The 24,451-nt window shown below is 47.6% G+C and overlaps 1 protein-coding gene across 1 annotated transcript in view; it reads left to right on the top strand.

Moving 5' to 3' along the window:
- The window catches only part of ci (transcriptional activator cubitus interruptus), a 75,298-nt gene that overhangs the window by 45,923 nt on the left and 4,924 nt on the right, over positions 1-24,451 (top strand). The window contains exons 2-11 of the mRNA XM_089548357.1: positions 1,917-2,167; positions 9,995-10,108; positions 11,067-11,249; positions 12,619-12,800; positions 13,051-13,272; positions 14,255-14,404; positions 15,511-15,675; positions 18,451-18,708; positions 20,480-20,668; positions 21,443-21,608. Coding sequence (XP_089404483.1) covers positions 1,917-2,167; positions 9,995-10,108; positions 11,067-11,249; positions 12,619-12,800; positions 13,051-13,272; positions 14,255-14,404; positions 15,511-15,675; positions 18,451-18,708; positions 20,480-20,668; positions 21,443-21,608 — 1,880 coding nt within the window. The remainder of the gene's footprint in view (positions 1-1,916; positions 2,168-9,994; positions 10,109-11,066; positions 11,250-12,618; positions 12,801-13,050; positions 13,273-14,254; positions 14,405-15,510; positions 15,676-18,450; positions 18,709-20,479; positions 20,669-21,442; positions 21,609-24,451) is intronic.

Genomic DNA, 24,451 nt, shown 5'->3' on the forward strand with positions numbered 1-24,451 from the left:
AGCTTGGCGCTTCGGACTACGCGCGCTAACGTCGTCGTAGTAGGCAGCGTAGGCGCTACATGTGTTGGATAATTGGGATCTGGTTGCACCCAGTCATCTAGTAATATTGCGGCACACCTCTTGAGAAACGCGCCTACTACGACAACCTCTGGGTACTGCTAAGAGCTCACGGCGAACTATGCCGTAACTTTAGCCGCTGCTATCATGCACTGACCTCTTAAAAAGCTCCAAAAAGTAAGCGTGAACTGCCAGGTTTTCTGGTGGTCACTGTGGCAGGGTCCTTTTGTCCCCTCAGAGCCGCGAATGATTGAAAACTAAAGTTTTCTTCGATCTCCGGAGGTTTGGAATCCTGGGGCTTCAACACGAGTCGCAGTGCGGAGTTCCGGTCTTTCTTGTGTCTTACGAGTTTTTTTTTTTTTTAACTCTTATCACGTGGGTCTGCGAGTTACTGCACGCATTTGGCGTTATCCTTGACTAATTGTGATCCGCGTCTTGCGATCTTGGTTACGCACCGATGTAAATTTGACGTCTGAGGGATATGTAGTCTTTTGAGTATATTTTTTTTTCAACAGACGGGGTACATTGACGATACAGTAGAGATATCTGAGACCGAATCATTTATATTTGCGTCCACACTTATTGCACGCTCTAACAATACACATTGTATAGCTCTTTGCAACGGGATGTGTGCGACAAAAGACGGATTCAGCAGCTGATCCTTGGTTCTGACATTGTTAGCGTTACTAATGATCCAATTCGTAGTTGTCCCAGCCTCTACTTCGGGACCAACGCACCTGTCCCTCGTACAGCCCCCTCTTTGTCCGCGCATTCTTTTGTTCACCTTGACCACACGTGACGTCCGAAGCGTTCAGTCACCCTGCTCCTGCGCTGTGTGTCTTACTCCCTCTACGCTGATGAATGGCCCTCGGGCACGCATGTCCGCCTTGAATCGTGCTCTTCGTGACACGCGCGCTTTCCGTACGACCCGGGCTGTGCGGTGCGATGCAGATGCCTGGATCCGATGTTTGCCCACTGCTTAATGAGCGGATGGCTATCGCGTCTGTCATGGTGCGGTTGCCCTTTGACCTGTGGACTGCCAGTCCGTGGTGTGTTCCAAGGTGGCTGCCTTGAGGTCCTGCCCAGGGACTGTTCTCTCGGCGTGCGTGTAGTTTCTTTGTCCTGTGCAGCCGCAGTGAGAACAGCAGCCAATAAGCACAGCTGTCAACACCGCTCGGAATTAGTCTTCTCCCGTACGCGATTGACCTCTTGTGTCGCCTGAGTGAGCAAATCACCCGCCTTTTAGTTTGTAAGTGAAAGTGAGGTCGTTTTTTCGTTGACCCGATTTCAACGTGGTTAACGTACGAACAACGATTGGAACAATAAACGGCCCTCCATACGAACGGCTGTCGCTCTTCGTACGGTCTACCGTGGGATTCCTGGCCAGGGAGTCGTTGTACGGAAGTCGGCTCTCCAGCTGAACACGGCTAAGTTTCGCGTTGCATCACAGTTGAATGGAAACCCGATAACAAGAGGAATGCGCGCAAATGACTTTCCCGCAGTGTTTTGTGGCGCAGGCAGATCTTTTGAAACAATTGGTTCATAAGCGCTGAGGGACAGCAGCCGGTGGCGAAAATGTCACTACCGTATCTTCAGCACGGGAGCTGCCTCAGCCCGCGTGTTGTGGGAAGCGGTCTCGGTGGGCGTCTCCATTATCGAGGGCGTACCGTGTATTTCTGGTTGGGCCCGAATTCTGATACGTCAAGGTTATTTTTCGTGCTTAAGTTAGAAGCACGAAGCAGGCACCGTTTGGGATCCATCTGCTCAGTGAAGTTCTAGTGATCTGTGCTTCGTTCTGTGCATTTGTCGCCTGTAGCAGCCTGCTATAACATGGCTTTATATTGTTTCTGTTTTTCCAGACTGCCCGGGGCTGGCCTTTCGCCTGCGGGGCTGCAGGACATGGCCTACCTGCAGCAGCAGCAACAGCAGCAAGTGCAGCAGCAGGTGCAGCAGCAGCAACAGCAGCGTCGGCAGAGCGCCGACGCTGCGGCCGTGGCGGCGGCGCTCCAGTCGCAGTACCGGCTCAGCCCGTACATGGACCAGGTGTACAGTCCGTTCCAGGCGGGATCTCCACTGGCCATGCGGGTGCTCAGCCCTCTCGAGCACAGGGGTAAGTGGGAACGGGTGGTTGCTCCGTTGTACCAGTTCCACTGGTCCTTGCAAGGTGTCGAAGAGTGCCTTCTTCGGTACGTGCTGGGGCCCACAAAGGTTTTCGGAACACGGAAATAATATTAAAAAAAAAAGACAGCCCGAACTGCTTCGCAGTCTAGGCATGCAGGCACGAACGGATGCATGCGCTTTGCACCTGCTTGCTCTATCTACGCAATGCTCCGGACCTCAATGCCTGGCCGCACCTTTAGGTAGCGAAAAAATTGAACTTTTTTCTTGGTTTCGGTGTTTCGAAAACTTTTTTGGGCGCCTGTACATCCATCATGAGGTCTGCGATTGTCGCCTTAGTGTCCTCTTTCTAGCCGTCAGCAACATGCCAGCGAAATGATGTCTGGAGACCGCTCGTCAAGGCTTGCTTTTTGAAGTCAGTTCTAGAGCATGACTGCATCATTAACGGTGTCGCAGTGATCTGTTTGATGGTTCCGTAAATGTTTCGCTCTGAAAGTGAAGGACCCTATAGTCACTTTATCTGCGCCTCGCAGGTTTCTTGCATTAGTAGTTGCTTCAGAAGAATCTATTTCCTCTTCCAAAAGGTAGCTCAGATGCAGGCTGTCGATTTGGACCAGGGTCCACCGAGACGGGTGCCTTAGAGGCGAGCGTCGCACGTAGGATTTCAGGGCCACGGCCAGCTGTGCCGCGGAAGGCGATGGGCAGTGCGAGATAATACAAGTGTGAGCCACAGTTTTCGCGTCGAAATGTCCGCTTGAATGAACTGAAGATGGTCCCTGTAGAAGGCGTTGTTGCCGTCACTACTTTGCACAGGCCTTCCGTATTCTTTAAGATAGCGATGCAGTTTTTTTTTCTTCTTACCGCAGCTCTTGCCGTAATAGTGCGCATTAAATGGTGCCAACTGTTTATCATGCGCAAGAAGCTTCCTTGTGTGGCCCACATAAGACACTATTGGCCACCGCTTCACGACTTTCGCATCCGCTATAGAAAGCGTCCGGATTTCAACTAGAGCCGTCCCTCAGCCTGATAACGCTGACTCTGGTTAGTAACACAATGGGTCCTCAATCAAGCGACTTGGCAGGTCCCGACGAAGTTTAAAAGAGGAAAGTTACTCCATTTCTGCCCATTTGAGAAGCGCTCACTTGTTTTTGATAGGTGTTCTGGCATGAAAGATAGCACGCGACGCTGAAGTTATCACGCTTTGTGTTAAATCATACGTCGAAGGCATAGTGCTGCAGTGGCGAATCCTGAATGGCCTATAGTTTCGACACTACCGTAAAAATGTCGGGGGGTGGGGGGGGGGGGGGGGGGGGCGGTCCCTAGTCTACTTCAACATAATAAATGCCACGAACGTCTTAAAAAGTGACACTGATAACAAACTGAAGTTGGGCTGTACGGTTCGATTACCATAATGACGAAGCAATTTCAACTGAGAACTTAACAAATAAACTGCGCGTCGACATAAGTTTTTGGGCGCTGTTCCCTGACGGCCGGTATGGATGCACAAGATTCACCGCGCCACCTCACCTACGTGCGTAAACTGTGGCGTTGTTTTAGCATCTCCGTGTTTTTGTGCTGAGTGTGCGACACTCCTGGGCAACCTGAAGAGATTAAACGTTCCATTGGACGACGTCTCTCGCATTGTGTACCCTGAGGGTTCCCGAATTGAGCGGCGAGCAGTGTCACAAGCACTCATGAGGTTTTTAGAGGACCCTTGCCTTGTAGAACAGTGGTAGAGACACAGTCATTGAAATCAGTGGCTCAGGCGGAGCAATCGCCGACAGGCCACTGTAAGGCTTAACCGCCTGTACATTCACCACCATTATATCCATCACTACCACCATCACTATCAGCATCACCACCGCTATCACCACATCATCACTATCACCACCATCAACCCCGCCACCACGACTACCAGCACCGCCAGCCGCTAGGTTACATCGTCATTTGCTTGGAGTCATTTTCGGTCTTGACGTCATAAGTTTCAGTGGAGTGTGCAGTAAATGCGCCTTTTGCAGCCGGAATAACACCTCCGTAGTCAGCAAGAGCCATAAAATCAATTCTTATTATAATAACGAAAAAAAAAATGGATGAAGTTGTCCTAAAGAGTAATACGTGTTTTCCAGTAGAGGGTATGAAGAAGTAGTAACAGAAGGAGAAGACGATGGTGGCGGTGGTGTTGTTAACGTACAGGCAGGACTGTCGGCAATCGCTCCGCCTGAGTCACTGATTTAATTTATTGCGGCTCTACCACTGTTACATAAGGCCATTGTAAAGCTCGAGGCTACGCACAGGAGGGTTGTAGGAAACAGCCCATTAGTGTGTCAACACCTCGCCGCGATTACCAGCGGAGTTCCGCGGAAAGGGAGCAAAGGAAGGAATGCGGCGCCGAACCACTGAGACATCTGGCGGTCAAGGCCGCGGCTAACGCAGCGCGTGGCTTCCACGAAGGGAGACGGGAAGGGGGCGGTCCCGCGATTCGGCTGCAGGGACGCGCCATATGGAAGCTATACCGCCGTGCCTCCTGGTAGGAACCACTGATGAACGGCTTGACGAGGCGCCCGCCTGTCGGGGTGATGTCTGTGAAGCGTCGTGCGGCATGGTCGCGGGGGCCGGGAACAAAAGGGCTTAAAACGGGAGAAGGGACACCGCGATACTTCGGGCGGCCGAGAGGTCTCGAAGACGTAAACAAGTCGTAAATTTAAGGATGTCACGGACAGCCGCGGGACAGAACGCCAGCAGCTTAGCGGCAGCTGACAACCCGTGGGTTGCCGATACTTGGAAACGATGACCGAACGTGCTTGCAGAAACAGGCGATGCCGTGGGAACGACTTGGCGCACTTGCATTTGTTTTTCGCTTGATTTCAGCAGGGGAGAGAGTTTGGTCAACACTGCATAAGTTGAGGGCGGAGCATGTAATCCCGTGTACCAATCGAGTTGTGCTCTCTTCCGGGAATGTGGTTTGTTTTTAGTAACTCTTGATGCTCCTTTTTCAGTATATGTTTTAGGGGGAGAGGGTTACGGACATTCGCAAAGCTAGAGAGCGAGCTACAAGTACGGGAGCCAATGGTGTAAAGAATTAGTCGCGATTGGTTAGTGCTGTTTTGCCGGGATTGGTCAGTGCTGATTGCGGGCCACGCCTCGCAGTGTTTCAAACCCGGGCACTGTAACCCGAAAGGTCGTTCTTGGCTATGGTTTGAGCTGATAACAAATCTTGGCTAAGTATGCCGAGCTAGCCGGTTCCATGTTTTGTTTCATGCCACCTTGCTGTAAATATTGTATGTATATAAACTTCAGTTAACCTCCTGTCTTTTGATCAAGTGTCGCTGTCTAAATTCTCTCAACACCGTCTGTGACCCGGGGCCCACCTTCTGGGCAATTGCACCAGTCTCCGCAAGAAGAACGAACCAGCCACATCGAGGAAGAAGAGATTTCACTTCTATTGTCTTCTAAAACACCAGGAATGATTTTGACACTGATCGCCGCTCAGTTCGAAAGCCTTCAGGGCCCACGATGCGAGAGACCTCGAGAGACATCGATGGAATGCAAGGGGTTCTGTGAGCGATTGGCGAGAAAGCATCTGTGCTGCAATTTCGTCTATCGTTTCGCGTGTGTAGCGACAAATTTTTCATCACTCTCCATTGTTGCCACGCGCCCCTTTGATGCGGAGTGGCGATTGCGTCGTTTGAGTTACGACAGCGTTCCACAGTGGCGGGTGCGATTCTTACTGCGGCTGGACGAATGTTCTCGTGTACGCACCGACACTATAGTGAAGGTTCTACCTTTCATTTCTTCCGGAGATCTTTGAAAGAATGCCTCAGTCCCGAATCCCACGTCGTGACGAAAGTATTTTTCCATCGGGGCGTCGAATCTCGGCGGTTGTGCGAGGGATGTAGCAGTTGTAGCAGACTGGGAAGCCGGTCCAGATAGGACCCTCGATATATACGGTTTGGAAACAACTGCGCGTCAGCAACGTTGCCTGCGGCACCCGAAATACTACGCGCCCAGTGACTCCAGAGAGTCGGTGCTCTGCGCCAGCGCCCGGAACGGCATCCCCGGCCCGCTATCCGGCTCCCTAATTTCAGTGTCCCTCAGCTCATGTTTCCGCACTTTAGCATCGCGATACCGCCCTCCTGACTCTTGCTGCGGCTTATTCGATCCGTCTACTCTCTGCACCGCTGATCGCTGAGGAGCCGCTGCGGGCGCATCATCATTCCGCGACCCCCTCTCTCTCGGCATCGCTCCCATTCCGAGCGCGCCTGGTGAGCGAGACGTGCTGCGCTGTCCCATCCGGCATGCGCGTCTCCTCAACCGGGCGCGCTCAGCAGCACGCTCCACAGACAGAGAGAACAGAACGGCGGTGACTTCACCGGCCGCGTGTCTATTTTCGGAGGAGCAGCACCACGCCAGTGCGGCGCTTGTGTCCGCCGCCCACGGCTGATGACCGAAAGAGCGCGCGCCGCAGTTCACTGACGCTTGCGCTCGCTTGGCGCCTTGCGAATGTCCGCCGCGTGGGCGGCTCAGGCCTGTTCTCACGAAGTGATACTGAACGGACTGTGAAAGTGCGCTCGCTCAGCCTGCAGCCTTCGGATATATCACGCAGGGATTCTCCTTCCCATTCAGAGGTCCTAATTCTCCCCTACGGACCATCTTTCTTCATCACTGAGATGGCCTCTGAGAATGAGTTATTGGCCCTTTGCCTCCCTCATAACCAGTTTTCAGCTGCTGTGCGTCAAGACGTTAGAGACCCCTCCAGCTTGTGCCTACGCCGGAGCGGAGCGCAGTAAATTTGTTCCGTGCCGTGTTGACGTGTTACAACTGTTACGCCTCCGGCGCCGGACCCTTTGCTTTACTGAGAAGTTATTAGGCAGCAATTCGAGAGGACACAATGAATATGAGAGCGTAGCTTGTTTGTAGCCACATCTGTTTCTAGCCTCCAGCTCGAATTGCCCCGTCTGTTCAGAATGCCATGGTCATCGTAGCTAGCGGCAGCGGTAGATATGCTGAACTGCCTAGTTTGTCTATCGAAGGCGCAAGTGGACGAGGTGGTGGACTCGTCAAATATAGTTCTTTGTTCTTGCCATTACCAGGAACAGCGTATTTCGGCCGCTAAGACTGTTTACCTCGGCCGTTACTGGACAGATCGGCAGAGAAAGCTGTTTTTCCCTCCAGTAAAGACTTTACCGCTTACCGCCATAACGCTGTCAGCATATCATGCGCAGATCGCCCCGAGGGCGCCAGATGGCACCACGTGCCAGCCAGCTTCGTGAAAGCTCGTTCATTGGAGTCACGAAGTATGCGGTAGCGGTACGTGTTATGCTAAAAGTCTCTAGTAGATACTAAATACCTTTAGCACAGCGCGTACTGTGCTGACTGGTCCCGACACGGCAGGCAGGCGCTGTGATGACGGAACTTGGCGCCATCTGGCGTCCTTGGGGGGATCTGCGCAGTGGTGGGGATCGGTACGCGGTAGTAGACACCCTTAGCATACCGTGTGACCGTTACCAGAGTAGCGGAAGCATGCCCACTTCCAGTGCACACGCTTTGATTGGTCCCTATGCGGCAGTCGAGCGCGCAACTTCCGGGTACTTGGCGCCATCCGGTGCCCTTAAGGCCACCTGCGCATGCGCACTGACGGCGCGTGGGCTGCCGGCAATCCGGTAAAGGTAACACGGTGCACGTATGCGGAAGATGTAGTACATGTGTAGTACTATCTACTTTTAGCATTGCGCATGCCGCTATCACTTATCGCGAGCCGCCACTGCGCATGCACAGATGGCCCTGATGGCACTAGATGGCACCACGTTCCCGCCAACAACACGCGCACCTTGAGCGTCGGCACCAATCAGCGCGTGCGTAGAGGCGGGCCGCGGTACGCGCGATGTTAAATGCCTGTGATGATTGCGGCGAAATCCCTGATGTAGCATTTCGATGGAGGCGAAATAGCCCGTGTACTGTGCGGTGCCAGGTGGTACAAATTTAGCCCTTCGCGGCGGCGACAGATAGTTCTTGGCTGCTTAGTTCGAAGGCCCTGGATGGTAGGGAACGTCTGCTTTCGATGAGTTTCCCGTGAACAAAGTCGTTTGAAATGAACGCCGACGAAAATTCATAAAAACAATGCAGTTGACACAAGCCCAGCGAAGCATAGGTTCGCAATGTAGTGGCACGTGGAACCAAGTAACGGTGATGGACAACGATCGATAGATGGATTCCACTTTGCGCGCCATTTTCACCCTCCATCAGTGGCAGCTCAGCGGTGACTTGCTACAAAAATTAAGGAAGGATTAGTGTCTGCGCGCGCGTGCGGTGCGTGCGTAACATGCCCACTCGCACTCTGACTTTTGCGTGAGGCGTCCATGCCCGCGGAAGGAATCGCCAATCAAATGCGCGAATTTATAAAGTATGGAGTAAAGAAGATTGTTTTTATGGAGGAAAGGCGGCCGAAGTAGATTGCTTCCTGGACGCCAACAACGATTTCAGTATCTAGGTTAGCGTTTCGTCCCCTCTTTTATACCTAAAACGCACCAATTTCGGGCGAACCGGCCAGTCGCAAATGAGCAGTTGAGCGCGTGCGCGCATGCAACCACATACTGCCTTTGCCCCTTTTTGTTGCGCACGACGGACTGTCGCGAAAAAACCCGTTGAATTTCGGCGCGAATGTGCACCGCTGCTTAAGCAACCAAACCGCCGCCCCTGCCGTCTACAATCTCGCTCGTTGCACTGGCGTGCGAGAGCTGCGTGATGATTATAGGTCCGAGAGAACGCTCCTGGCGCCGGTGGCGAGGATTTCGTTTCAAGACTCGCTTTTTGTTTCGTGTTTTTTTTCCCTTCGTTTCGAACGATAAGGGGACACAAATGGCCATTTACGGCCTGCTGCCGCAAACGTGGCGGGAAGGAGCCATTGCGCGGCCGAGATTCTCTGCCATTCAACTGAGCTGGTCCCTTTTTCAGTGGAGCTGGCCTGGCTTCAAGAATGCATACAATAGTGCATGTATGTGCCCAAAATTTAGGTCTCGCTTAAGGTGTTCGTGGCACCGTTAAAGCATTTTTCCATTCAGCTTAACCTGTAATTAGCTGTGAAATGTTGATTGTAAGCACGTGGAACAGCTGCAGACACTTTACACTTGCAATTGTCCTATTGTCTAAATCTACTTTCTTACAAAGTGGGAGAGACTGAGTGGTGCTGGAAAATGGGTGTGTGTCATTTCTGTAAGCAGAGGTGCTTCTTTAGCTAGATTTGCTATTGTTGCATTCACTGCTCTTGATGGTGTAAAAAAAAAATGAATCCAACCAAAAAGCGATAATTAGTCTGGCCATTGCTTATTTTTTTTTATGGATGTTTATTAGTATAATGATGTTTATCTCACCTCCATTGTGAGCTGCTAGTGCTTGTACAAGCCTCACAACTTTGGATGTGCAGTGATAAGTCATTGGAAAACAAGGCCCCATATGAAAAAAACCAATGTGTCCAGTTGGAATGTCCAGTTGGTTCCAGCTATGTACCTGTAATGAATGGAAAGTCTAGTTGGGACAATCCAGTTGGAGCCAATTTGACCTTCCAATTAGAACCAACTGGAACCAACATGAAAGCCCATTTGGACCCAGGAGTTTTTTTTCGCCTGGAGATTGCTATTCTTTATGAATGGGAAAATTGTTTCAACCACTGACATGCAACCTGCAGTACCGGGCACTTACTTTCACTTCACCAGTAAGCATTCTGTGCAGCTGACTGTGTTGAACATGAGTGGTGGTGGTGGGCTTGTATATTGGCAGTTGTCGAATGAGTGTAATGCTTCCTCTCTTTATTCTATTTTTTCAGGACTACATATGGATTACATCAGCCATCAGATGGCAGCCATTGGCCAACGGGGCCTCATGGACTTCCACAATGCAAGTGTAGCTGTCACACCTGACATTGCATTTTCAACTGAAGGTACGGTCATTCAGTTGCATTCAAATTGCATGAATCTTAGAAGTTTGGCATGTGCATAATTGTCGTGCAGGTGTTCTTCATGGCGAGTTACTAGAATTGGGACAGAGAGGGCTATGGCAGTGTAACGAGAGGCATGCTGCCAGAAAAACAGAATTTGGGAATTCAGTCTTCATCTCGGAGTTCAGAACAGTTTCAGCGTAATGTTATTATGCATTGATGAATGCAGAGAATAGTGGAATAAATTGGAGGCTTATCAAGGTTAAGCCCAGTGGATGCGAAGCATGTCCTTAGCGTTTGGAGGCATCTTGACCGCATACACGCCCGGCGCAAAGACGCTGGCGCGGTTGCGGGCACAGAGACTGACGCGACGGCGGGCGCGCGCCGCCTCATCCCTGGCGTGACGTCACACATCACGTGATGCAGCGATGGTGGCGCCGCCGCCGCGTCGCGCGCGACGGCGCGAACCGAAGCGTGGAGGCCTCCGCCGGGCGACGTCCGACGGCGCGGTATGAGGCCCCATCTGCAGCCGGTGTGACGTCATCACGTGACGTCATGTCACGTGACCTACTTGAAGGTCACTTGAAGGTCAATGGTGGCCACCGCCGGGCGTCGCGCGAAGGCCCGAAACCTACGTTAATATGCTTCGCATAATAGGAGTATGTTATGGTTCCGATGTTGCCGTCACAGCTCCCATATGTTAGTGATTTTGTAAGAAACTGCAATATAAGCACTATTTTCTGCACATGTGCAGTTGCCAGTGATAGCTTGTAGCAAGTTTTTGATATCATATTCACATCACAAAGTTGCACCCATAAATAGTGTTGCATATTTTAAAGCAACATTTGGTCAGCTTGCTTTTTTAGGTATCTGTTTATTTTTTGTAGTCCTTGTGACATTGTTGTTGTGACTTTCATGTTTGTTTTTGACAACAGTTTGGTTTTCCACAATATCTTTGCAGGGTCCCGGCTTGCTAGTCCCAGAGCAGGAGCGCGAGGCCGCAAGCGAGCGCTCTCAAGCTCACCTTACTCGGAAAGCTTTGACATTGGCTCCATGATCCGTCTGTCCCCAAACTCCTTGGTGTCCTTCATGAATGGTTCTCGGAGCTCCAGTGCCAGCGGCTCCTATGGGCACCTTTCAGCAGGTACAACGCTCATGATTTTTCTTACCAGGTTGCAGCTCTCGCACTGTGCATGTATAAAACTGGCACTGCTTGCATTAATGATTCTATCTGTATCACTTTGTACAAATTACAGCAGGTTTGCCTTCGTTCTGCACTGTGTCATTCTGTGGTAACGGCTAAGTTGCAAGCACTTGACTAAATTGCAGCTTATTGTTCTGACTGTGATATTTTTTCCTCTTTTGCTGTGCTTTCATGTTGGAAAAACATTGATTGGTAAGTGCTTAGAATTCTACATTTAGCAAAGTATAGGGACACGCTTTGGTGTTTCTTTTAACTCCACATTTCACTGTGTTTCCATTTAACTAACACAAAGGTAAATGACATGCATATATTGTAATTTCAAGCTGTAGTTTATAGCCTGCCTGAGCAAAACTCTCCTTAACACAAGTCGTGTGTAATAACGAATTGGAGTGTACAAAATAAACAAAAATGTGAAGAAAGCTTATTACAATTAAGGTATGTTTCTGGGCATATTGGTCGGCAGTGAAGTGGAAATTAGACAAATTCTTGGGAGCCCCAAGTACATTACTCTAGTAGCCATTATATTTAAAATAATGTGGTGCAGTCTGTAGCACCTAGTGGTTCGTGAGACGCTTGATGGCGTCTCATGGCATGATGACACATCTCTTGCTATGGGTTTCCACATCTCATGAACCTCTAGTACATATTTGTGCTCAGCTGGCTACCAGCGGTTGCACAAGCTGCATGTAATGTTTGCTTCACAGCCCTTCATATAATATGACAAATGGTAATGCACATCGACTGGCCACTTTGGCTGTGTAAAGCATGAAACCATGGAAAAATAGACTATCACTGAAGCATTTGCACTTTCACACTGCTTTTTGCTGGTGTCCTGCACTCAAATTACAGGAATAGAAATATCTGCTTTGAGCAGATGAGGTTACTTCTTGATGCTGTCCATATTAACGTGACACAAAAACATGGGCCTAAATGGGCTCTGTGCATTTTCACTCTGTTCTTTGACCAAACAGTGAGTTTTCGCATTAACGAGGCATAAATGCATTGAAAGAATTTGTTCACAGGAAAAAATTGTCCAAAATTTGAGTTGTTCATTGAATGAGGGTTGTATTAATGGTGCATGACTGTATTTGTGTATAACAGAGAATGCCAAAAGCTTTGTCACTGTGCTGGTCGCCCTTATCCTGAAAGCAGCAGAATTTGTATCTTTGGCTTGCGTTGGCAAAGTATGCAGTTGTCTAAGTCATGACATAAAAGGGGTCAGTTTCACTTCTCTTATGCAAACATTTTTAATGATATGTAAGCATAAGATAATAGTCTCACTGTAATGTTAACATTGCTTCTTCCTCAGGAACACTTAGTCCAGCCATGAATATGGCTGCACCCGCTGTGGCTACACATTTGCAACAACTGCATCAACTGAATCAGCTAATGAGGCCCTTGCTGTTGCCTGGTGCTGGCGCCTTCACACCTCAGACAATACTGCCCGCACCAGTCATTTTGGGAACCCCACCGGGAAAAGTTGACACAAAGGTGAGAACACATCCTTTTTTGAAATTGGAGGGAATCTGGACAGGATCGACTAGGCCATGCTGCTAGAGAATAAGTTGCTTGCGAAGCTTATTTCATTAAATATTTTTCTCAGGACTGTCCTTTGAGTACTCGAGCTTTGTAGCTGGCTTTTCTAGCCTTTAGCAAACTGGCTTATCGCGATGAAATTACTGCATGTTTTATGTCATCCTGTCCTCCATATGTAACACGAGCGCCTTTGCTTTTGCTGTAGGATGCTGCCAGTGGTCGGGAAACAGCGAGCAACATTGTAAGCAGCACAGTGGACACAGAGGAGGCACGGCGACGGGTCAAGAAGGAAATGGATGGCGCGTCTGTTGACGATGACCGAGATGGCTCGGGGGACATGAAAGATGAACCAGGAGACTTTATCGAGACCAACTGCCACTGGAAGGAGTGCACTCGCGAGTTCCCCACACAAGATGATCTGGTCAAGGTAACGAGCGCCATTGTGACTTGAGCCATGCATCTCTCCTCATCTTTATGCCAGCTCATATTTTTTGCCTTGCAGTGGTTTAACGCAGAGTTCATACCTTCTTTTCTTAAGTACTGTTTTCTGTTATCACTTTTGGCTCTGAAACGGCGATGGCAAATCAGTGATTCAAGATTTTGCCTTAGAAGTTAGTGTATAAAAAAAAAAAATTGTTTTCCGATATTTGTTTTCATTGCTCATCTCTTAAATTTTGACGCTGTCCTAAATTTGCACTTAAGCCGTTGCGGTTACTCAGTAGTTATGGTGCTGGGCTGCTGACCCAAAAGATTTGGGTGCGATCCTGGCTATGGCGGTCGCATTTAGATGGAGGTGAAATGCTAGAAGCTCTCGTTCTGTACGGTGTCAGTGCACGTTAAAGAACCCCAGGTGGTCGAATATTCCGCAGCCCTTCACTACGGCATCCCTCATGGCCTAAGTCTCTTTGGGACGTTAAACATCATAAACCAACCAAACCATAAATTTGCACTTGTTGAAGCATGTGGGAGCTAAGGAACCTGTGATTTTGAAAGACAACGGTCTGTTAGTTGACACAGTGGTCACTGACAGTTAATTGTGCCTGTTGAATAGTAGAACAGTTAAAATTTTTAATTTGATGCATGAAAGTTTACAGTAAAGGCAAAAATTTAGCGGTGAAACTGTGAATGGTTAACTGTTAACGATGAAACTGTGAATTGCAAAAGTAACAGACTATGTTGCTGTCTCCTGTTCAGTGCTCTGTGGTTTTTCAGAATTTCCATGTTACATAACACACACAATTGATATGACTATGTTGCTGTCTGTCCTGTTCAATGCTCTGTGGTTTTTCAGAATTTCCATGTTGCATAGCACACGCACACACAAAAAGGGAATGCACAGCTAGGGTACAGGGGCTCTGATGTTGCATTTGTATTCTCAATGTTTTCATCATGGTTGCTTTTGTCTCCAGCACATCAACAACGACCACATCCATGGCAACAAGAAATCCTTTATATGCCACTGGAAGGACTGTTCACGCGAGGAGAAGCCATTCAAGGCTCAGTACATGCTGGTCGTGCACATGCGTCGTCACACGGGAGAGAAACCTCACAAGTGCACTGTAAGTGCTCCAGTCTTTGAAAGGGACTCTGGGGTGAATTTTTATTTTGAATGCGTGTTGTATAGTGCACAATATGGCACAGCACTGACCATTTTGTACTGCCCCAATGGCATTTGAAAGGTGCTGAGGAACTGCACGTGTCTTGACTCCTGCCCCTTCTAATCTAATACATATACAAGATGGAGTGCGCTGGTGCACAACGCCTAAAAAAAAATGGACAAATTCAATTAATACTGACTGGCTGTATAGTTAAACAGCGTTATAGTGTGAAACAGTGTGAAGCTTCCTCCAAAAAAGTAGGCCTAAGGAAATGTCGGGGTTAGGCTTTCATGAATTAAGGCACTCGGGGAAACCAAAAAAGCCCTCTTAGGATTGAAGGGCTCTTTGGTATCTAGTCTGAGAACCTCTGTTTTATATAACGCACAGCTGCAGAAAATCTCTTGCAGCAGGGCGGCACTTAAAGGACAACTGAAGAGATTTTAGAACTCGATGAGCTAATCTGAAATGATGACCAAAAATTACTGGTGGCTAGATGCAGCCATGAGAACATGCACCGGCAATGATATTGGGGAGACAAGGCACTTGTCTGCATTCTTGTGCCAGTGTTCCTGCCATTATTAATTTCTATTCTCTCAGCTTCACAGCCCCAGTGATAGATGTTGGCGTCTTTCCGTCATTTCAAGTTAGGCGGCCCACATCTGTATTATCAGTTTTCTCTTAATCCTTTCGACTTACCTTATTGCTAGATATTTTGCTTGGCTAACCAAAAAGGTGCTTTATAAAGTCAAGATATGATTGTTAGTAGTATTTCACATTTCAAGTCACTTCAATGAACTGGCGCTAGCTAATCAGAAAAGTTCCCAATTTACAGACAATATAGGGTATTAGTGGAAATAAGCAGTAGTATGCAGCATGTTTTATTTTAAACACCTGTAGCTGCAGCTCCAGCAGCTAGAAATGTTCTGGTGCTGTGCTGTGTTACGTTCTCATTTCTGCACATTTATTCCTTTATCCATAAAGATCACAGTACCTCTTCTTGTGGCATGTGTACTGCTCTGTACTTTCTACTAAATGGAGTTCCTTCTCTGTGTGTCGTTTCTTAACAGTTTGAAGGTTGCTCCAAAGCTTACTCTCGTCTGGAGAACCTAAAGACACATCTACGGTCACATACTGGGGAGAAGCCGTACATGTGTGAGTTCCCAGGGTGCACCAAGGCCTTCAGCAATGCATCAGACAGAGCCAAACACCAGAATCGTACCCATTCCAATGAGGTGGGCATCCTTTCTGTTTTGCCATTGCTTTATGTCCAGGTCTTATACCTTGATTCTGCTTTGAAAGAGTATGTTTCGTTTTTTAGCCTTAGATATCAAAGGGAATGTGCAGTCTTTCTTATTCACATTTGAAAATGGTTTTAGAGCTTTTCAGTGTGCGATTGTCAGTCTCATTACCGTATTTACACGATTGTAAGTCGACCCATTTTTCAAAATTTGAAAATCCGAAGTGGGGGGGTCGACTTACAATCGAAACCAAAGCATCACACTATAAATAAAGGCGAGACAAACGAGACAAGCGTGGTTGTATTTTTTGCTGCGCGGCTCCGTCGCATCGTTCTTGCCTTGAGCAGCTATGTCAACGCGCAGAACCGGCATCCCCGCCCCCGCGCGAAGTGGCCCGCTGATGGTGGCTGTCGATAAGCAGCAAACCAGCACCAACCCACTCCCCGCACGTGGCCGCAGATTGCGTATGCTGATAAGCGGCGGCGGCCCGATAACGCCTTCGCGTTCTACTTTTTTTTTGTTTACTTTCAACCGCGCACTAGGCGCCGAAGGGAGCGTCGGTAGTTGATGGAAGGGCTGCTGTTCCAATCGTGGCGGCACCCCCCTGCGAACCGCAGCGGCACCAGGGAGTGTCGGTAGCCGACGGAAGAGCCGACGCCGCTCGCGCGAAATTTCTCTCTGGCTCTGACGCATTCGACTACTGCCGGCCGCGTTTCACAAGTTTTTAATGTAGTGCTTCGTCATTCGTCATTTGTGCTCCAGGTCTGATAAGCGACCGGCGCTCGTTCGCGGCTACATTCAAGATGTCTGTCATTCTTTATGCCGAAGAAACGAACTGCGCGCCGGGCCGCAAGTTCGACCTTCGCACTGAGTGATACAGGAGTGGCAGCTACAACGAGGCAAAATTTTCAGCTGTTCCTCGCGATGTCATGATGTGGCTTTTTGCGAAGTGCAGGATTTCACTGCATGACGATGTTAGAACGACGAGCTGTGGGTCTGCAGCAGCGATGACTACATGACGACGGCAGCGCTAGCGAGGACGATGGCGCAAGTGTGGACGAGTAGCCCAGTGACTAAGACATTTTTGTTTTGGAATGTGCCCACGGGCACTCCCGCGTGCGGCAGCCGATAGCGGCTGGTGATCAGCGGAGGCCACAGGATAGTACTGTCGCGTTCTAGTTCTACTAATAAAGGCCAAGTTTAAATGACCTCAAGTTTTTTTTTTTCACAATTGTGATGTGGGGGGGTCGACTTACATTCGAGTCGACTAACAATCGTGTAAATACGGTAGTTTTCAAAATGAGAATGTATTAAAGGCCTAAGGCAGTTGGTATACCTTTATTCTTAGGGGATCTTGTAAGCTCTGTCAATTTATGCGGCTCCTGCCATACTGAGGCAAGATGTAAATGTGTACTGATAGTTTGTAACCATTGCTTTAGTGGTTCTCTATTAACAACTTGTTTCGGCTAATGCTGGTCTACACTGAGTTATTTTTGCAGGCTTATGCATGTGCTTAGTAAAACACACCTGACGAGCAACTAGGACAATGGGGCTGTTGAAGTTATACATGTTTGGGGCCACCATGTTTTCATTGTGATTAGTGACCCTGATGGAGAAGGTTGTGCCAGGAGACCTGTATTTTGTAAATTGTGGTGCAAGCTGTAATTTTTCAGCCAAGGCCATGTTTTTGACCGAACACTGTCCAAGCCGCGCAAGCTTGCACTTCATGTCATTCTAGTGATGGCTGCCTTTATTTCTTTTGGAAACCTGGAAAAACCTGAAATCTAGCTATTTGAGTGTTAACTGTGGGCAGGTAGATTTTTGTATTTCATCGTGTTCATATGTTGTGGCGTGTCGTGTCATGTCTATTCTGATCCTGAAACTTTTTCAATGGAATTCTTGCACATTGTTAGCATATCAGTGTATTTCCCTGTATCATTCTAAAGAGTGAAAAATTGCCTCGTGGTGATTTGATGTAATTTATGTTAACACTTCTTGCATTTCGTATTTGCATTCTATTATCTAACATCTGCATCGTCTTCCCTGTAGTTAGTCTGGTGTTAATTTGTGTGTGTGTGAACGTGTGTGTATTAACACTTGATGGTGCCCATAAAAGATGGTGTCCTCATGCAACCTGGCAAATGGCAGTTAAATTGGATTAATGATTGGTCGGACAAGGTTGCTCGGGACAACCTGGATCACACAAATCTCACTGGTGGCAGCACATGTGATCTTGGGGCAGTGGTGCACTGCTTAACCGCTGCTCCACTGTGCCAGGAGTTGTATGAGGGCTGTCACAGATCTATGAATGTTAAGTATAGAAAGACCAATTCTGCGCATATGGTCATTAACCCATTAGCTATCGCATTATACCCTTGAAGCGGAGCGCAGGCCGCAGTACAGCGGCGAGTGCCTTCACGAAGTTAGCGTGTAGATCATACGGGGTGTGGCATCATCGCAGCGGCGGCTGCGTTAAGCCATGCAGTGGTATAATTGCTAAGCTGTGTGGCATCGGCTTGCATCACACCGCAGCGCGCGGCGACTGTGTTCACAAAGTGAGCGGGCAAGCTTACGCCTTCTCACTTGTAAGCAATCTTGAGTGTCTCTGCAAACTTTTTGGTAAGAAATTGAATTTGATTTGATTTGATGAAGGAAATTCAGAGTAGCATGGCCAACAGTGCTTATATCCATGCATGCATTACTGTCGTGCTGGGAGAGAGGTCTTTGTGTAAGGGATGGTAAGAGCAGTGTCTCCTCTCTTTCTTTCAGAAACCCTACGTGTGCAAGGCCCCTGGCTGCACCAAGCGATACACAGATCCGAGCTCCTTACGAAAGCATGTGAAGACGGTGCATGGGGCAGAGTTTTATGCCAACAAAAAGCACAAGGGCTCTGAGGGCGGTTCTGGAGATGGCAGTGGGACACTCCGAGATGGCATGGACCCAGCTGCGAGCAGTGAAGGCAGTCCTCGGTCCGATGATGGTGCCAGCAAGCTTGCAAGTGTTTCAAGTCCCAGCGTCAAGTCTGAGGTGGGCCCAATGTTTTTAAAAGTTTCATGCAACCTTGGTTTTGTGTCTGTGAATGAAGTGGCACTGTGTTTTGTGCCTGAGAGGCAAAGGTGCATAATTTGAAACAGTCCATCTCCTTTTTTTGTTCTTTTTGTCTCCATTTGCATTTTTGTTTCTTTCCCTTTTTTTTGTTCCCTCTTTTTTCTCTGTAATCTTCTTGCATCCTAAAACTTTACATTTTTATTTGACTACACTAAATCCAAGCCTACTGATAACAAACCCGACGGTTGCACAAATTATATTCACTGTGTTAGAAGTTCGTAGGAGGTGGACTTCTTATATTTCAGTAAAAAATAGAAAGTAAGAGAAAATTCGCATTTATTATTCCTTAAACAAGTCCACTTTACATATGTGCTTCCATATTACGGCACTCTTCAAGCTCTCCAAAGTGGCCATGTGCTCATTGAGACCATTGCTGCTGATCAGCTGGTTTAGGGTTGCAAAGCTACTTCATTGCGATTGAAGTGTTCAAGGCAACTAGTGGTAAATTGTTCTCATGTTTGATCTTTGTTAAAGTTGCAAGGATGCAGCGATGAGGATAGCGCAATGTGTAAAATGTACAATTTGCATGCCTGCATGCTGCGCGGATGGTGGAGAGCGGATTAGGTAGGCCACCACATGAGCAGCTTGATCAGCAAGGAATGCCATGTGTCTAGCATTCAAACTTGACAGGTCGCCGCCATTAGTTGATCATCGACTGTGTGTAGTAGTCCTTCAGCACTGCCCTTTCTCGCACCCACCATACCCTTGCTTTCATATTTCACTTCTGCTGACGGTACTTATGCATGCACTGATTGACCTTTTAGCTTGTTGGCGTGCACGTGGCTACTGGTTATATGCAGTTTCAGTACTGCCTTTTTTATTGCTTTCTTTGGGTCCCCGTAATCTTTCACAGGAAGGCGGTTCGTGGTAGTTGAGGGCAGCTCTTCTGTCTCCATGCTGCCGGGAGGCACACGTTTTTTGACTTCAGGGGCGAGTTTAGAGCACATGCTTGTTTGCTGTGACTGAGTAGTATGGCTACAAATTATTGTTTTATCTGAGACGTAGTGCCATTGTTCTAATACATATTCTGAAGGCAGCACTGCTCTCGTTCATAATAAGTGAGCATCATTATAACTGTGGCTCTTATAAGTGGGCCGAACTGTTCTACATTCTTGGAAATTTCTTTTTGTGGATAAATCATATTTAACAAAGTTTATTCATGTATCTAGATAAGAGCATTATAACTCGGATGATATACTTCTGCCTAAGATAGAAGGACCCTACTTAGGCATTTGCTGCAGAATTGAAAGGTGATAAATCTTGAGTAAGAAAATAAGGATAAAGCTTGAGATCATTAGCTGCAGGTTAGTACTCTGGTGTTTTTTTAGTTGAAAGAAAAAAGAAAAATGAGGAAGATTTGAAAATTTGGAAAGTTGTGAAAGTACTGTTGTGTGCAAGAGTGATCTATACCGCATACTAGGCGGGTTGTCCACTTATTTAAATGAGAAAAGGTGGCATGTCACTAGATAAAAACAGGCTTCTCCTCCTTACTTGTCTTGAAAGCAGGTGCTGCAGGAAAGCAGCTTGGCAATGCAATCTAACTGAAACTCTCATCATGCAGTGCACCGCTTTTGCTCCAACAGCAGATTTGGAACCACTTGAGCTTCATTTCGTTCGAATGTGTTTTTGGAGCTTACAGCTGCCTTTTTAACTGTGTTCCCATGGCATTTTTTTTAAAATCCTTATTCAGGACCAGGGCTCGCCACAGCATGACAGTAGTCCTTGCGAAGAAAGCACCACCGACGGCCTGGGCTCGTTTGATCAAGGGTCGCTAGATGCTCCCATCAGTGATAACAGCGTCTCTACCACCTGCGGTCAGCTGGAAGCTCTCGACACCAATGACAATGGCTGGGATGTCATGGACCCTGCAGATCTTGAGGTAAGGTATCCATATTAAACCTCTCACCTGTCACACTGAGTGTCATTGTATTCTGCTCCTTTGCAGCACCATTGTTACAGAAATTATCAGAATGCTGATTAGGAAAGGAGGCTTCTGAGTTCTATTTGTTGTCATTTCTTGAAGCAGTGGGGATTTTTAGTGCCTGGGCAGGACTTGTAAGATGTTATACTGTGTTATAAAAGTTCTCCGACTCTGTTTTGAGAGACTCTTAAACTTCATGGGCCATCTTTTCGGGTTCCTCAACCACCAATTCTGTACATGCTTCTCCCCCTCGTTTTTGCTACTCATTTTACCATGGAATCTTGTCAGTGCTGTAATCGTTTATAGTTTACGACTTCACTACAACACCAGCCTTATTGATTTATGATTATGACTATTTTTTTTAGTGGTCACACACTTTTATACAGTGGAACCCAGGTTATGTGTTACCCACTCATGCGAAACCCGCATTTTATGACGAATTGGCACGGTGCTGATGACTCTCACATAGGTATAATGCACTAATAGCCTTGAATATACAATGGAAAAAAATGCACACCCCACTCTGTACGACCACTGATGGAAGTCCGGAACGGGAGATGCTTGATGTGCTGCTAGAACTTAGTCCCCTGTCAAGACCTGCGTTGCAATGTGGTTTTCAGTACCATTTGGTGCCATGAAAGGTTAAAAGAGGTACAAAATTGTATTGCATTTTCTCACTGTCTCCTATTACTGTCACCACTTGTCACTTACCGTGTACTTTTTCTCATGCAGGTTGACGAGTTTGCAGCTGCGATCACTTGTGCAGTGACATCATCAGGCAACCACACAGAAGCTGAAAGGAATGCCCACAACAGACTCAGAGGGAAGCTTCATGCACCGTTCAAAAACATCGGAGGTGGAGGCTCTTTCGTGCCGGGACCGCACGTTGGTGAAAATGGTGATTACCTTCCACTTTTCTGGTCTGTGCTTTTAGCCAGTGGCTCTCATTACAAATAGCATAAATATCTAACACAGCATATTCATTTAATGGCTGTGCCACATGTGCGGAAGAGATGGCAGTAAAGGCTCAAGTCCTTAGGTTTATTAATGCCATTATTTTCGGGGTTGATGCTACACGTCAACATTTAATTTCATTATATGAAAGTCACAATGGCAATAACGCTTGCAAACCAGTCAAAAATTTCACCTGAATGTAAACAGCGCTGATAGCAGAATATCTCAAGAATGTTGCTCAAATGTAATATAAACATTATTTTGAAGAAAATACCGCTGTTTTTGCTTGACAAATAAAAGTAAAAAAAGTGGGCCATAAACTCGTGTGTCAGCACACGAGCCGGGAGTAGCTGCCAGAGGTGCTGGTAAAAATGGCGCCCTTCAAATCAGAAATGCAGTAGAGGTGCCTCATCTGACTAAAATTTATGGACTAACCGTTTGCTACATATTAGGAAGTGGTTACTAACAAAGTGGCATACTATATTTCATGTGGAATTGCTATGAGGGTACACATTGCTAGGGCAAATGAGTTGTGGCAAACTCAGTAGGTTGCGAATGAAAGTAAGGCAAATACCATTAAATTCATGCATGCCATTAAAACTTATGGTAGCAAGCACTTAATGGCATTAAATTTGCCATGTGGTACATGCTACAGTTAAATACAGTTCAACCTCGATGAAATAAAATTGCTAAGAGTTGACAATTTTTCATTACGTGGAGGTTTTTGTTACGCGCAGTTTTTTCCTGAAGACCACAATGCAGGATGGAAACCCTAAACGAAAAATAAAATGGAGATGAAATCACCTAGGAAACCTTACATTATATCGCAGCCACTGGAAGTCGTAAATACGGGAAATCCTGTTATGATCGCTTTTATAAAAAATGAGACGTCTTTCCATGTGGGTGAGGAAAGTGAGGGAGGTAGGAGTCAAGAGGTGCCCGCCTCTTCCCTTGTGTCCCTCCTCTTAGTATTCTTTTCGCCTTCCCTGCTCCTGCCATGTATCTGCTGGCAGCGCCAGAATTATGCGAGCAACCGGGCAGCAGCATTGGGCACATCTTGCTTGTCCAGTGTCTTTGCTGCGTTCTCTTTTTTGTTGCGAAAGCAACATTATGCGAAGCACCGAGCCATTTCGCGGAGCTGAAGAAAGGTCGTACTGCGCATCCGCGATGAGCAGTGACACGTCACACGGTGCACAGCTGGCGCACCGCCGCCGTCGCTGCGTGGGTGACTCAGAGGTGCCGCTGTTGTGCTCGCCAGTGGCGCATGCGCAGTAGTGGCGCATAGCTAGCGTGCCGTGGCCGTCGCTGCTGCCGCACGTTCTCCTTCCTCTCTCTCTCCCCTCGTTGCTTTCGCAATCCTCCAGGTTTAACCAGAGCTAAACCACTGCCAATTTGTGCAATCCCTACGAACATGAACTGTTGTGGTATCGCTTCATGTAATGCTTCAAAGGGAAACTACAGAGGCTGCTGCATTTGACACGGAAACGCACCGATCCTGCTAGAACACGACACATCTTCTGAGCTGCATTCACTCTTTGCAATTGTAAACGTTCATGTCATGGTGGTTAGTGTTTTATTGTCATGAAACTTAGGCACAAAACTTCAAGAAACTCGCCACTAGCTGATAGATAGTCGGCACATAAGTTTGCTATATCAACGTCAACTGCTGAAACATGTTTGTTACACGGAGTTCACAGATACACAAAGGTCAGAGGGAAACATTAGGAAATGAGGAACTTTGTAATATTCAGGAATTCGCCACATGGAGGTTCGTGATGTTCAATTTAAATTTATTCTAATGCAAGATTTTCATTCTTGAGAATGAGACTCTTGCAAAGGGGAGTGCAATAGCAATCTATTGCAGTTCTGTGTTTCTTATGCTTGCTTCTACTAGTCCTTTTCTATCCATTATACTGCATCTCTGGTGAGACCATTACCTTGAGGTGTGAAGGGTATAACAAGCATTCTCAGGAGTTAGTGGGCCCAAAGCCCTCGATTGTCTCCCGACGTATTATTTAGCTCTGAGCAGCAGACTGTAGCTATTGCACAGCATAAACACCTGTATGTAAGTGCCGCACCCATGTACGGCCCTTTTTTCCCAAAGGAAATATTAAAAAAAAGAAAGATCTGTGTAAGGGCTTTACCCTAACTTTCCACGACACACGTGAGAATAGCCATTGAAATGCATGTGCACAGGAGCTTTGAGGTGCTGCCCACAGATGGCGCCCGAGGCCACGGATTATCATGATCACTGTCATCAACATTTTCCTCTGCCACGAGCTCTTGCTATCCATATCGGCATCAGTACCACTAGCTCCATTTTTGGGCATGTTTCTGTGGCTGGCAAAGGCACGGGAGTTGTGGAAGCGTGGTGTAGTTGTGACTTTCGTGTACTGCCACTGAGCGTTGCAATTTTACCATGATGGGCAAGCACCTTAATATCTACATGGCTGGGAGTTTTCTCTTGAACACGGCAAGGGTGCGGCGGGTTGGAAATACGACGAGGGCAAGAAGTGCGCCCAACATTGGTGCAACAAAAAGTGTGCGTCGAGGAACACAAGCTGCAAAAAGCGCGCTTTCCGAGGCAAGCCGTGCAAGTTTCCTAAACTGGAAGAAGAGCTGCTCACCTTTGTGATGGAAGTGCGGAACAATGGCTATGCTTTGACAACAGACATGTTGCGTGACTTCATATGGTGGGATGGGCATGCACCAGAGAACAGCACCAGCTCGGAGTTTAAAGACTCTGCGAGTGATGACTGAAGATAGAATAAATGTCGCTCATTCCCC

The sequence above is a fragment of the Amblyomma mixtum genome, chromosome 6 (genome assembly GCF_055824585.1).
Source record: "Amblyomma mixtum isolate Tamu chromosome 6, ASM5582458v1, whole genome shotgun sequence".
NCBI classification, from domain to species: Eukaryota; Metazoa; Arthropoda; class Arachnida; order Ixodida; family Ixodidae; genus Amblyomma; species Amblyomma mixtum.